This window comes from Saprolegnia diclina, assembly GCF_000281045.1.
Source record: "Saprolegnia diclina VS20 unplaced genomic scaffold supercont1.30, whole genome shotgun sequence".
Lineage (NCBI taxonomy): Eukaryota > Oomycota > Saprolegniomycetes > Saprolegniales > Saprolegniaceae > Saprolegnia > Saprolegnia diclina.
In genome coordinates this window covers 268,076-280,790 of record NW_008246097.1, presented here as the reverse complement: position 1 = coordinate 280,790, position 12,715 = coordinate 268,076, and the positions used below count along the sequence as shown (strand labels likewise).

Below are 12,715 nucleotides of genomic sequence, written 5' to 3'. Positions count from 1 at the left end.
ATGACACGTTCACTGCATGCATCCAGAAGCAGGAGGCGTCTACCTCGGGTACGAGATGAGGGCAAAGAAGAGGAGTGCCCAAAGCCACTCGCGCTGGAACGTGTCAATCTTGTCGGACGAGAGGACGCCGCCGTAGGCTAATGCGGCGTACATGCCAAGGAGGAGCATGTTGAAGAGGGCTGCGTGAAGGAACCGAATGGGCGTAAAGCTGTAAAAGTACATGATGACGAGGCAGAGCCACGAGACGCCAAAGTCGAACGTAAGGAGGTTGTAGACAACCGGGTAGAGCGCGAGCGCAATGTGCGAGACCCACGTGTAGCGCATGTGCACCTTGTACGACTCGCGGTAGCCCGACCAGAGGTTGATCAACAGCAGCGGAATGACCACCGCGAAGCGCAGCACGAGCGTTATGATGAACGCTAGCTTGGCGTTCGGGTTGCTGGAGCTCATGAGGTCGGTCGTAAACATGTTGCCGTAGCCTTCGATGAGGCTAAGGTAGTCGTACAGGACCGTGCCAGAGAGAAAGATGACCCAGGCCCAGATGCCCCGAATGTGCAACTTGTGCTGCAGCGTTGCATAGTGCTCGGCAAAGAGCGACTCGACCTCGTGGATGACCGCGTTCGTCGAGAGGCGCATGAAGTACAGCGATAGAAAGTGCAGCGCCACGTCGTCCATGGAGAAGTTGTCGTCCTCGAAGAGCTTGCGCAGCTGCTTGAGCGCGGCCTCGCCACGCGGGTCCTCGGCGGCCAGCGTCCGCGCCGACGGCAGCCGCGTTGCCGAGACCTTGGACTCCATCATCCGCAGGAACAATAGGTCGAACGGTTTCGAACTGAAACGAGCCGGCGCGATCGTTTTATTGGCATATTTTATTATATCGCATACAATGTATGGGATGTTTATATTTAGAGTCGGGCCTTTCTACGTGAAATAGTGTGAAGTTCAAGGCGACCTCGACACGAGTGAAATAGTGTATAGTCGCGACCGACAGAGAGAGCGATGGACGAGCTACCGACGAGCTTCCAGAGCACCAAGAAGCCGCTGTATGTGCCCAAGGCCAAGGCGAAAGCAAAGGACAGTGGCGACGAGCGGCGCAGCGTAGGCCACGCCAACCCGCGCAGCAAGCGCCCGCGGTACAACGCATGGAGAAGGCGTGGACGCTGACGATGGTATGTAGACACCAGCCGAGCTCGCATGCAACGTCGCACTACCGCCCGCAGCCAGCGCAAGTAGCCGCGTCATCAACGAGCGGGTTTGGACGGAGCTTCTTTAAAGAATCCTTTCTTGAGGACCCGTGGCGCGAGCTCCTGGAAGGGCGGCCACCTCGTGAGAGCCAGCCCCGAGGCGCGTCGGGCAGCGCTGGCTTTGGTCGGTCGCTCTTCCAGCCGTCGTTCTTGGAGGACCCGTGGGCCCCGCTGCTAACCCATGCATAATGCAAGATCAAGTCATGCATGTTCTAATATTGTCAAGCGACATGGTGTCGAAGCGATGTGATGACGATGGTCCCTTCGCCGCAAGGCTTGGGCTCTACGAGACAGAGACGCCGACGCTGCAAGGACCTGCGTCGCCGATCGTTTCAGCCGTAACGACTACAACATGGGCGGCGACAAGCTGGCAGCGCTGCTGGCCAAAGCCAAAAGCCTCGAGAAGCAAAAGCAGCCCGTCCAGCACGTTCGGCGCGACGTCAACTGGTGGGTCGCCCGGTACGGGCACGCCGTGACGCCTACGAGAGAGAAGGACGCGCCGGCCGTCGAGGCTATCTACCGCGCCATAGTCGCCAACGACGTACAGGCACTTCGCCACCGACTACAGACCCACCGCCACTTGTGCTATGTCAAGGTACGGCCTTGAGTTCCACCACAGTGTCTTGCACACCGTACTCGTAGCTCTTTGTACGTCTTCTCTCATGCCTATGGCCAAGCTCATCTCACATGGGCCGCATGCGCAGGGCGACAACAAGGTACAGTCGTTGCTCTACTCCCATGGAGCCATCGTCATCGACTTGGTGTAGCGAACAGCGCTGTACGTTGCGAGTGCCCTTGGCAAGCTCGAGTGTGTCAAGGAGCTCCTGAAGCAGGGCGCAGACCCGTACGCGTTGACAGCGACGCGTGGGACAACTCATTTCTTAGGCGCGTGGCCTGCGGCGGGTACTTGCCCACGGACGTGGCAGGCGCCTATGCACGCGACCCCGTCGCGACGATGAAGATCAAGCACCTCTTTGGCGGTGAGTGACGTTGGTCCAGGGATCGAACCCGAGCCTTCTTGACGTATTAGCGTTTCCACGCCCGCAAGTGCTTCTGGTGCCTCATGCAACGAGCAAAGGTCGGTGCGTAGTTGGAATACACACGGCGATGGTCGACGACGTAGAGGGGCGCTGCCGCGTCGACATTCACTTTAGTGAGCCCATCTGGGACTTTGCACCATCGGATATCCTCTTGACGGGCTGCGTCTGCGTCCACTTTACACTCTATACGGACGACTTTTTTGCGATTTCTCTTCAGCTCCAGGGCTCCGCGTCGGTCACCGTGCCCAAGCATGCAGCTCGGCGCAAAGGGTCTGGCGTGCCCAACGACGCGTCGACCACGCTTCCTCTCGACCGTCACCAACAACGCTAAGCATTTAGTTCTCTTGCTATTATAAGCTACCGTCCATCAGCTAACGACGAGACCTGGCAACGGCAGTGTTGCCAACAACACAGGCCCACCCTACCCGGTTGTAAGAGGCGCCAGAATCCGCGGTTCTTCGTCTAGGTTCGAGGGGTGGACGCGGGTGGCTGTGCCTTACGCTAGGGGGGGCCTGGCACCAGGACCTCGATTAGAGCCGCACTGGTAGTGCAAGCGATGGGCCTGCGTCTGGCTCCAGCACCAGATACGACAAGGGGACAGCGGCCTGGCTATGGCGATCTTCGGTCTCGTCCTCGTCTCTGATTGGCTGCAATGGCGCGCCAACGCCGGTATTTTTAAATGAAGCTCAAACTCAAAATCAAAATGGCGGGGGACTGGTATTTTATTATTGCCTGGTAGAGCGCAAGATGGAGGAAAACATCGACGTGTGCATCCGGGTCCGGCCGCTCAACGAGCGCGAGAAGCGCAACAAGGACGTGAGCGTCCTCCGCGTGCTCCCGGCGCTCAACGCGATCTCGATCACGGACCGCCATGGCACGCCGCTGCAGGGCCCGACCGCGGTCTTCCAGTACGACCACATCTTCCAGCAGCGCGTGCCCACAAGCACCATCTACGACCAAGTCGCCAAGCGCATCGTGCTCTCGACGCTCATGGGCGTGAATGGCACCATCTTTGCGTACGGCCAGACGTCGTCCGGGAAGACGCACACGATGACGGGCGAGGCGGGCGAGCCCGGCATCCTCCCGCTGGCCGTGCAGCACATCTTCCAGTACATTGCCGACTCGACGGACCGCGACTTCCTCATTCGCGTCTCGTACGTGGAGATCTACAACGAAGTCATTCGCGACCTCCTCTGCGACGACAAGGAGAAGGGCCAGAACGTCAAGATCCGCGAAGACCCAAAGAAAGGCATCTACCTTGAGGCCCATGAGGAGTTCATTACCGACTTTGATACGATCATGCGTCTCGTCGACCAAGGCAACGCGCGCCGCGCCGTGGGCCAAACCTCCATGAACGAGCACTCGAGCCGGTCCCACAGCATCTTTCAGATCGTGATCGAGTCCAAGGAGCGCGGGCCCGAGAAGGACGATGGCGTCGCGTACCTCGTCGGCGTCCTCAACCTCGTGGATCTCGCAGGCTCGGAGAGCGTGCGCCACACGTCGTCGGAAGGCGCGCGGCAGCGCGAGGCCGGCAACATCAACCGGTCGCTGCTCACGCTCGCGCGCGTCATCAACTCGCTCGCCCAAGGCCCCGAGAGCGTCCAAAGCGCGCCGTTCCGCGACTCGAAGCTCACGCGGCTTCTCCAAAACTCACTCGCAGGCTCGACGCGCACGCTCATCGTGTGCTGCGTGACGCCGTCGGACCGCCATCTCGAAGAGTCCAAGAGCACGCTGCAGTTTGCGGCGCGTGCCAAGACGATCCAGATGAGTGCGACTGTCAATGAAGTACTCGACGACCACGCTCAGATGCAGCGGCTCCAGCGCGAAGTCAACGACCTTCGCAAGAAGCTGCTCGGCGATACCTCGCTCAATGCGCTTTTGGCCGAAAACCAAGCGCTCTCGGAGGAGAAGCGGCGGCAGCAGGAGAAGATCGAGCGCCTCCAGGGCCTCATCGTCACGGGCCGCGCGTCGCTCGAGCCCAGTGACGTCAAGAAGACCAAGACGAAGCGCGCGCGCGAGACGTGGGGCCCCGGCGAGATCGCGGCGGTCGCCTCCGCCGCCCGCCACGGGTTTGCATACGAAGACGAAGAGAAGGAAGAAGGCAGCGTCGCCAAGAAGCGCAAGGGACGGTACTCGGAAGGGAGTGTCGTCGACGCGGCTCTTGCGATCGAGCACGCGCGCACGGTCGAGCTCCTCAAGCGCGAGTTGGCCGCCGCCAAGATGGCTCTCGAAGAGAGCAAGGCGCAGCCGCCAACGTGTGCGCACTGCGTCGCGGCAGACGAGTCGGTCCGCGACTTTGAAGCGCTCTTGGAAACCATGTCGGCGGACCGCGCTAGCCTCAAGGACAAGCTGACGGTCACCGAAGCTGCCGTCACAGCGCTCCAAGCTACTGTCGACGCATCGACGAGCACGATCGGTAGCTTGGAAGAGAAGCTGGACGAGCAAACCAAGATCGCTGCGGCGTTTGAGGAGCTGCTCGAGAACGCGTCCCAGACCCGGAACGACCTCGAGGAGGCGTACAACGACGAGGTCGAGAAGGTCAAGGCGCTCGAAGCGCAGGTGGGCGACGTCGAGAAGGTCGCAAGCCTCCAGACGCGCTTGGACGAGCAAAACCATTACATGGAAGAGCTCGAGAAGACGCATGCGCAGTTGCGACTCCAGTACGAGTCGGAGCTCGACGCGCTTCGTGGTCCGCCCAAGGAGCCTGAGGTCGTGGGTCAGCTCCAGAGTGCGCTGGACGAGGCCGAGAACAAGCTGACGCAAGCGCTTGCCGACGCGGCAGCCGCACAGGATAAGTGGGACCTCCAGATCCAAGCGCTCCAGTCCGAGAACGAGACGCTCGCGACCGCGAACGACAGTGCACAGGACGTGGCGGCTGTCCAGATGGAGAAAGAAGCCATCCAGTTCCAACTTGAGGCGCTGCAGCGGCAGCTGGACGCGGAGCTGGAGCGGCGCGTGGACGACGACGCCGAGTGGGAGGCCAAGGTCGACCAGCTCACGCAGGACGTATCGACACTGACCGAGCAGCTCCAAGCCGAGAAAGACGACAAGGTCGCGGTCGAAAGCGCGCTGATGACTCAATTGCAGTCGATCGAGAAGGACCTCGAGACAGCGCTCTCGGAGCATAGCCGCGCCATGCTCACGGCGCGTGAAGCCTCAGCGTCCACCGAGGCCATTGCGCGTCTCCTCGAAGAAGAGCTCTTGTCGACCAAGACAGCGCATCACCAAGTCGAGTGCGACCTTCGCAAGCAGATCGCCGACGCCGACGCCCGCGCGACAGCGGCGACCGCGGCTCGCCTTGCGCTCGAAGAAGACCTCGTGGTACTGCAAGGAAAGCTGCATTTGGCGGACGGATCTGTCAACGACCAAGTGGCTGCGCTTTCGACCCAAGTGAACGCGCTCCTCAATGAAAAGACAGAGCTCGAAGCCAAGCTGCGTGCCGCGGCCGAGGTCGCGACGCAGCTCGAGACGCTTCAACATGAAAATACCTCCATGTGCAGTGCGATGGAAGTCCTCGAGCTGTCGCTGGCCGAAGCGCAAGACAAGGTCACGCGGCTCGGGTACCTCGAGACGCAAGCGTTTGAGGAGAAGCAAGCGCTTCAAGCGCGCATGCAAGAGCTCACGACCGACCTCGAGCAGCTGAGATCGACCCGCGCGACGACTGCGTCCGATGAAGCCGCCGCGTTGCAAAGCACTTTGTACACGCTCCAAGTCGAGCACCAAGCGCTGACCGAGCAGGTCCAGCGCCTTGAGCAAGACAAGCGCATGCTGGAGACGTCCGTGGCCAGCGAAGACGCGCTCCACGCTAGCCGCATCACGTCGCTGGAGGACAAGATCCGGATGTTGGCGCAAGAGGTCGTAGACGCAACGAGTGCACACGCGGCCGAGTTGACGGCGCAGAGCAGCGTGTGGGCCGACGAGCGCACTGCACTCAAGTTGGCCCTTGCCACGCTCGAGGCCAGCGCTCGCGAAAAGGACGACGCGATCGACGCGCACGGACGAGCCATGGCCAAGCTCGAGGAGACGCTCTCGGCCAACCAAGATGCGATGTACGCGCAGCGCGTGGCGCAACACCAGGCACTCTCGGCGGCTGAGGCGGCGCTGGCCACCGCGACCGAGCAAGTGGCAGCGCTCACGGCAGCCAACGAGGCGCTGGAAGCCGATGCGGCGCGCCGTGCGACGGCCGCGACGGCGGAATTGGACGCCAAAGTGACCGAGCTCCAGGCGCAGCTGAACGCCAGTGCCAATGATGCGACGTCTTTGCGCGCGCAACTGCGGGCTCTCGACGACGAGAAGGCGCACGTCGCGCGCTTGACGACCGCGCTCGAGGAAGAAGCATACGAGAAGAGCGTGCTTGAGAAGGACTTGGACGAGGTCCGCGCGACGCTGGCCGAGATGGAGACGGACCGCAGCAAGGTGCAGCGCAGCCTGGAGATCGACGCCGAGCAGCAGATCGCCCAGGTCGTCGAAGAAAAGGGCATGTTGTACGAGCAGATCGAAGGGCTCCAAGCCGACTACAAGCAGATCCAGAAAGGTAGTCGAGTGCAATGTATTTAGGAGCCAATGTATTCTGCACGGCGTAGAGCTCGAGCTGGTCAAGACAAGCGAGCGCACGCTGCGGCAGGAGCACACGGCGGTCCGTGACGAGCTCGACGTCGCCCGGTCGCGCATCACCAAGCTCGAGCTCGTCAAGATGACCAAGCACCACCTCGAGATCTTCCAGACACTCAAGCTGGACAACAAGAAGAAGACACAGGAGATTGCGTCGCTGAGCGCCAAGCTCGCGGCGAGACCAAGCACGTCCGAGGCCGAGGTTCGTCCATACAACGCAGTGTCGCCGAGGCTTATTGACCGCGTGTAGGTGCGCGAGCTCGAGGCGCGTCTCCGTGCCGAGCACACCAAGCGGTCGGCGCTTGAAGATCAAGTGGTACGTGGGAACTTGGTGGTGGGCAGCATGCCGCATGCAGTATGTAGGGCGAGCTGGGCCTTGCGGTCAAGACGATGGAGAACGAAGTCAAGATCAAGGCGGCCGAGTCGAGCGCGCTCCAGAGCACGATCGAGCAGTACGAAGTGCAATTGCAAGAGCTCGACGACGAGCTCCGCCGCAGCAAGGAGGCTCTTCAGGCGAGCGAAGAGGCAGCCAAAGCCAGCGCGGACAGCGAGCCAGCGTACCTCGTCAACGAGAACCTCCAGCTGCACTACGAGGTCAAACACCTCAAGAAGCTCCTCGAAGACTACTCGCCGAGCTCCCTAACGGCTCTCCAGCCACCGGTCGCACCCCCCGGCTTCAACACGACGCCTGCCAAGAGCTATGCGACAGTGCCGGCAACAGGACGACAGTTGACGCCGAGCCAGACGGCGAGAACGCCCGGGCGAAATGTGACGCCAAGCGCGGCGCTGCTGCGCGAGCCGGCGCCCGAGCCCGAAGCCGAGAAGTCCGAGTGCAAACAGCAATAGTCAATCTTCCATGCATGCAATGATCGTATTCGTCGTCTTCTTAAAGCAACTTGATGAAGACCTTGTCGTTGACGCCCTTGAGGAGGAGTTGGCCTGGGTAGTCGATGACCTTTTTGCGCTTGGCGGCGCGGAGCGTGCCCATGAGCGCCTCAAAGAGGTCAACGCAGCGCTCGTCGTCAAAGAGCTCGCCAAAGGTGACGCCGAAGGCCACGCTGCCGTCGGCCGCCGTCTCGTCGCGGCCCAGCCGGCGGATCTCGATCGCGAGCTGCGCCACTTCCTTCTCGACCTCCATCTCGCTTGCCCGATCTCAAATGACGCACAAATCCCACATGAGATTCGCGTTTTTCACATCCGGTGAAGTAGAAAACCACGTGAGAAATGGACGTGTTGTGAGCAAGCTGCGTGAGCAATGACGTTCAACCCACTGGCGCCATTCGAGTCGATAACGTCGCAGGCGCTCCTACCGTACAGTACCGTACTACGGCCTTGCACAAGCACGCTCATTTGCCGGTCATTTGCCGGTTGCACAAGCACGCTCTTCGGAGCGTGTGACCATCTCGATGCCAGTGTTGCGATCGATGGGAGCCAGAATTTGGTTCATTTTGGCTGCCTGTCATGCTGCCACGTGGATACAGCGACCCACTGCCTCCTTGAGGCTCACTGTCGGGTGCTCGTGACTGCAAATGGAATGCAGCTCCGCTCGCAGGTGCAGCGCTATTTCTGACATATCTCGCGAGCAGCGCTGAAGGTGCTCTTGTCGACGAACCTTGCTGGCATCTCACTCTGATCTCCGGTGGCTTCAATCCGTGTGCGGTACTGCCCTTGACCGTTGCTCATCGAACGATTCCGTCGATGAAGGGCTAAGCTATGGTGCCAAGCATCCTCCCAACGTCTTGGAGAATGCAATAGTCGATCTATAAGTTTAGTTAGTCGCACGCTCGTTCCTTGGTCGTTGGCGATGTCGGCGGCGGTTGCGCGGACGATCCGGATAAGGCGGTCGGCCTCTTCCAAAGTGTCCAATTAAAATGCACTTGCTATTTCTATGTCGCACGGCTCAAATTTTAAACCGCAGTGTGTCGCGCTCGGATTCCCACAAAACAGTACACTCTGGGTGGTCACCGATCTTTTGATACAAACTTCAAGTGCTAGAAGCGGGTGCGGTTAGAGGCGCGGGCAATCCCCGTTCAATATCGCACTCTATGAGCGAATACCTGCGCGCGCTGGCCGCCGCCCGAAGCCACCAGCCAATCACACGCAAGATCCAAAAGCATCCGAGAAAGTCAGCATCAGTACTTCATTTCGCACAAGTCGTCGTTGCCATGACCTCTACCTTTGGCGACCAGTCCATGGGGTCGCTCGTGTGGGTGCCCCATGAGAAGGAGGTGTGGAAGAAGGCCCAGGCCATCGAGAAGCCGACCGAGACGACGGTCACCGTGCGCCTCCTCGCCGACGGCGATGGCTACGACCCCGAAGACGGCGTCGTCAAGACGTTCGAGATCGCCGAGATCGCCAAGCTCGCGGGCGAAGTCTCCTCGACCGCGATGCCTATCTGCAACACCTTTGAGAAGCTCGGCGTCGAGGACATGTGCACGCTCAACCACCTGCACGAGCCGGCGGTCCTGAAGAACCTGCAATTGCGCCACGCGCAGAGCATCCCGTACACATACACGGGCCAGATCTGCATTGCTGTCAACCCGTACAAGTGGCTTGACCTCTATGGCAAGGTTTGCGGCCCGTCGGTAATTTGCGGTGCTTATAGTGGGACGTAGGACCTCTACCGAAAGTACCTTGACCAGCCGCGAAGCGACCTCACCCCGCATCCGTTCGCACTCTCGGCATCAGCGTACCTGGACATGCGCAAGCTGCGCATCGAGCAGAGCATTCTCGTGAGCGGTGAGTCGGGTGCTGGCAAGACCGAGACGGTCAAGATCATGATGCACCACTTGGCGTCCGTGTCTGGCGGCGGCGAGAAGGGCTCGACCGTCATCGACCAAGTGCTCAAGTCCAACCCGCTCCTCGAAGCCTTTGGTAACGCCAAGACGAAGCGCAACGACAACAGTTCGCGCTTTGGCAAGTTTGCGCAGCTGCAGTTTGATGCGAGTGGGTACCTCATTGGCGCGCGCTGCGAGACGTACTTGCTCGAGAAGAGCCGCGTCGTGGGCCAGACCGAGGGCGAGCGCAATTACCACATCTTCTACCAAGTTTTTTCGCTGGCCTCGGAGCTCAAGAAGACGCTCTTCCTCGAGGGCAACGTCGCCGACTACAACTTTGTCAAGGTCGGTGCGGGCTCGCGCGTCGACAACACGGACGACTCGGTGTTTCTCCAAGAGACGAAGGATGCCATGGACACGATCGGGATCGACGACCGCGAGCAGCACGGTATCTTTGAGATCGTCTCGGCCATCTTGAACCTCGGCGAGGTCGCGTTCACGGCGGTCAACGCCGAGAGCAGCCAAGTCTCGACGTCCGAGAACCTCGCCGCCGTCGCTGCGCTTCTCAAGACGGCGCCGGAAGCGCTCACCAAGACGCTCTGCCAGCGCACCATGACGACGCGTGGTGAGACGTTCACGATCCCGCTCAAGGTCGACCAGGCCTTTGACCTCCGCGACGCGTTCGCCAAGGGTATTTATTCGCGCCTCTTCGACTGGCTCGTCGGGGGCATCAACCGGGCCATTTGCTCGACCAAGAACGTCTCGTCGCACATTGGTCTCCTCGACATCTTTGGCTTCGAGTCGTTTGACCACAACGGCTTTGAGCAGCTCTGCATCAACTACGCCAACGAGAAGCTGCAGCAAAAGTTCAACAGCGACATCTTCAAGACCGTCCAGGCCGAGTACATTGAAGAGGGCATCCCGTTGGACTTGGTGAGGTTTGAGGACAACCAGCCGATCCTCGACCTCATCGAAGGCAAGCTCGGCATCGTCGACATGCTCAACGAGACGGGTCTCCAGCCCAAGGGCGACGACCGCATGTTTGTCAACAAGGTCAACGAGTCGTTCGCGGACCACAAGAACTATGAGAAGATCCGCACCAACCCGATGCAGTTCAAGATCCTCCACTACGCCGGCGACGTGACGTACGACGGCACCAAGTTCCTCGACAAGAACAAGGACACGCTGCCCGCGGACCTCATGGAGCTCCTCGCGTCGAGCCAGTCGTCGTTCATCCGCGACGTCTTCCCTGAGCTCGCCAAGGGCGGCGTCTCCAAGGACAAGAATGCCAAGCCGCCGTCGCGCCGCCAGGGCTTCCTCGTCGGCAACACGATCGCGGGCTCGTTCCGCAAGCAGCTCGGCGAGCTCATGGACCAGATCGCCAAGACGTCGACGCAGTACGTCCGCTGCATCAAGCCCAACGCCAACAAGAGCGCGACCGAGTTTGACCGGCACATGGTCGTCGATCAGCTCCGGTGCGCCGGCGTCATTGCCGCGATTCGCATCAGTCGCGCGGCGTTCCCGAACCGCCTCTCGCTCAAGGAGTTTACGTCTCGCTTTGCCATCATTTGCCCGTCCAAGCTCCGGTCGGCGCCGCCCGAGGCCATGGTCCACGGCCTCCTCGAGATCCTCGGCATCTCCGAGTCCTCGTCTCGCAACGCGCGCTTTGCGATCGGCCGCACCAAGGTCTACTTCTCGTCCGGTCTTTTTCATCATCTGGAGGACCAGCGCGCGGTCGTCTTGCGCCAGTACGCCACGCGTATCCAGGCGTATATGCGTGGATATGTGCTCCGGAAGCGCTTCCTTGCCACGCGGCAGTCGGCCCTCGTCGTGCAGACGGCGGTGCGTCGGTTCACGGCCCAGAAGGCGTACCGCAGCATGAAGTCCGGTACGATCCGCCTCCAGACGCGCGTCCGTGGCATGCAGGCGCGCAAGCGCTTTGTCGTCATCGTCGAAGCGGAGCGCGCGCGCAAGGCTGCTGAGCACGAGCGCCAAGTCGCCTTTCAAAAGGCCAAGGCTGCTGCCGAGGCCGCCGAAGCCAAGGCGCAAGCTGCGCACAAGGCGACGCGCGCGACCGAGATCAAGATCATGGAAGAAGACAAAACCCGGACCTCGAGCAACGTCGACGACGAACCGGTCGACACGAGTTCCGACGACGGCGACCGACTCTCGGCGTCGTCGCAGAGCATTCTGACGTCGGCGGCCGCGCGCGTGGCCGAGGCCGAGGCCGCGGCGGTCGAAGCGCAGAAAGCGGCGATGGCCGCTTTGACACACAACCGCGTCATCCAAGCCGAGAACGAGTCGCTTCGCGCCAAGATGGCCGCGTACGTGGCAGAGCATGCGGACGCCGAGCTGCTGCGGGAGAACGAGCGCCTCAAGCACCAAGTGCTCACGCTCCAGAGCAAGCTCGTCCGCGCCCAGGAAGTGTCGCTCATTAGCGCTAAGGTCGTCGACAGCCGCATCACGTTCCGCGAAGGCCGGCAGTTTGTCGAGTACAAGCTCCAGATCGAGACCAACAGCCGTGGCACGCTCTTCGTGTGGCACCGCTACTCGACGTTCCGGAACCTCGCGACGACGCTCCAGACCAAGAACGGGTACCGCCGCAAGGACATTCCGGACCTCCCCAACAAGCAGCTCTTTGGCAACTTTACCGATCGCATCATCCAGGAGCGCATCCAAAAGCTCAACGAGTTCCTGGAAGCCGCGACCAACACCGACTACCTTCAGTGGGGCATTCGCGTCGACCAAGACACGTGCGTCTACAAGCGCCGGACGCGGTCGTCGTCGGGTGCGGATCGCGAGTCGATTGCGATTGGGCGCGAGTCGATGGCGCTGACGCACAACTCGTCGATGGCGTCGGAAGACACGTCTCGCGAGTCCGTCTCGCGCGAGTCGTTCTCGATCCGCGAGTCGCTCTCGAGCAAGTTTTCGCTGCGCCGGTCCAAAAACTAAAGTTAGAGCAAGTAATACCAATAATGAGTTAGCAATTTACACATATACACTAGACATATTATAGTAACCATTAGAAAGGTCAGTCGAAAGCAGT

At 60.8% G+C, this 12,715-nt stretch overlaps 6 protein-coding genes across 7 annotated transcripts; 4 read left to right on the top strand and 2 right to left on the bottom strand.

Moving 5' to 3' along the window:
- Nucleotides 1-39: 39 nt before the first annotated feature.
- SDRG_09451 (hypothetical protein) lies at nucleotides 40-814 on the bottom strand (the record flags this gene model as incomplete). Its single annotated transcript, XM_008615385.1, has 1 exon — nucleotides 40-814. Exon 1 carries the CDS (start codon nucleotides 796-798, stop codon nucleotides 40-42), a length of 759 nt encoding a protein of 252 aa, XP_008613607.1. The 5' UTR covers nucleotides 799-814.
- Nucleotides 815-943: 129 nt separating this feature from the next.
- On the top strand, nucleotides 944-1,459 carry SDRG_09450 (hypothetical protein). Its single transcript, XM_008615384.1, has 2 exons — nucleotides 944-1,130; nucleotides 1,175-1,459. The coding sequence occupies exons 1-2, from the start codon at nucleotides 997-999 to the stop codon at nucleotides 1,428-1,430; spliced, it is 390 nt and encodes a 129-aa protein (XP_008613606.1). The 5' UTR covers nucleotides 944-996; the 3' UTR covers nucleotides 1,431-1,459.
- Nucleotides 1,460-1,548: 89 nt separating this feature from the next.
- Nucleotides 1,549-2,677, top strand: SDRG_09449. Of its 2 annotated transcripts, XM_008615383.1 has the most exons (7): nucleotides 1,549-1,836; nucleotides 1,884-1,889; nucleotides 1,946-1,957; nucleotides 2,009-2,085; nucleotides 2,127-2,221; nucleotides 2,272-2,319; nucleotides 2,365-2,677. In XM_008615383.1, exons 1-7 carry the CDS (start codon nucleotides 1,594-1,596, stop codon nucleotides 2,610-2,612), a joined length of 729 nt encoding a protein of 242 aa, XP_008613605.1. In that variant the 5' UTR covers nucleotides 1,549-1,593; the 3' UTR covers nucleotides 2,613-2,677. The 2 variants fall into 2 exon arrangements, with proteins under 2 accessions (XP_008613605.1, XP_008613604.1); XM_008615382.1 differs by having other exon boundaries at nucleotides 2,272-2,677.
- Nucleotides 2,678-3,028: 351 nt separating this feature from the next.
- SDRG_09448 (hypothetical protein) lies at nucleotides 3,029-7,738 on the top strand (the record flags this gene model as incomplete). The annotated part of the gene is made up of 4 exons (XM_008615381.1): nucleotides 3,029-6,815; nucleotides 6,865-7,094; nucleotides 7,143-7,208; nucleotides 7,256-7,738. The coding sequence occupies 4 exons, from the start codon at nucleotides 3,029-3,031 to the stop codon at nucleotides 7,736-7,738; spliced, it is 4,566 nt and encodes a 1,521-aa protein (XP_008613603.1).
- SDRG_09447 (hypothetical protein) lies at nucleotides 7,718-8,055 on the bottom strand. Its single transcript, XM_008615380.1, has one exon. It carries the CDS (start codon nucleotides 8,028-8,030, stop codon nucleotides 7,779-7,781), a length of 252 nt encoding a protein of 83 aa, XP_008613602.1. The 5' UTR covers nucleotides 8,031-8,055; the 3' UTR covers nucleotides 7,718-7,778.
- A 955-nt stretch (nucleotides 8,056-9,010) lies between these two features.
- Nucleotides 9,011-12,677, top strand: SDRG_09446 (hypothetical protein). Its single transcript, XM_008615379.1, has 2 exons — nucleotides 9,011-9,462; nucleotides 9,508-12,677. The coding sequence occupies exons 1-2, from the start codon at nucleotides 9,058-9,060 to the stop codon at nucleotides 12,619-12,621; spliced, it is 3,519 nt and encodes a 1,172-aa protein (XP_008613601.1). The 5' UTR covers nucleotides 9,011-9,057; the 3' UTR covers nucleotides 12,622-12,677.
- Nucleotides 12,678-12,715: the final 38 nt, after the last annotated feature.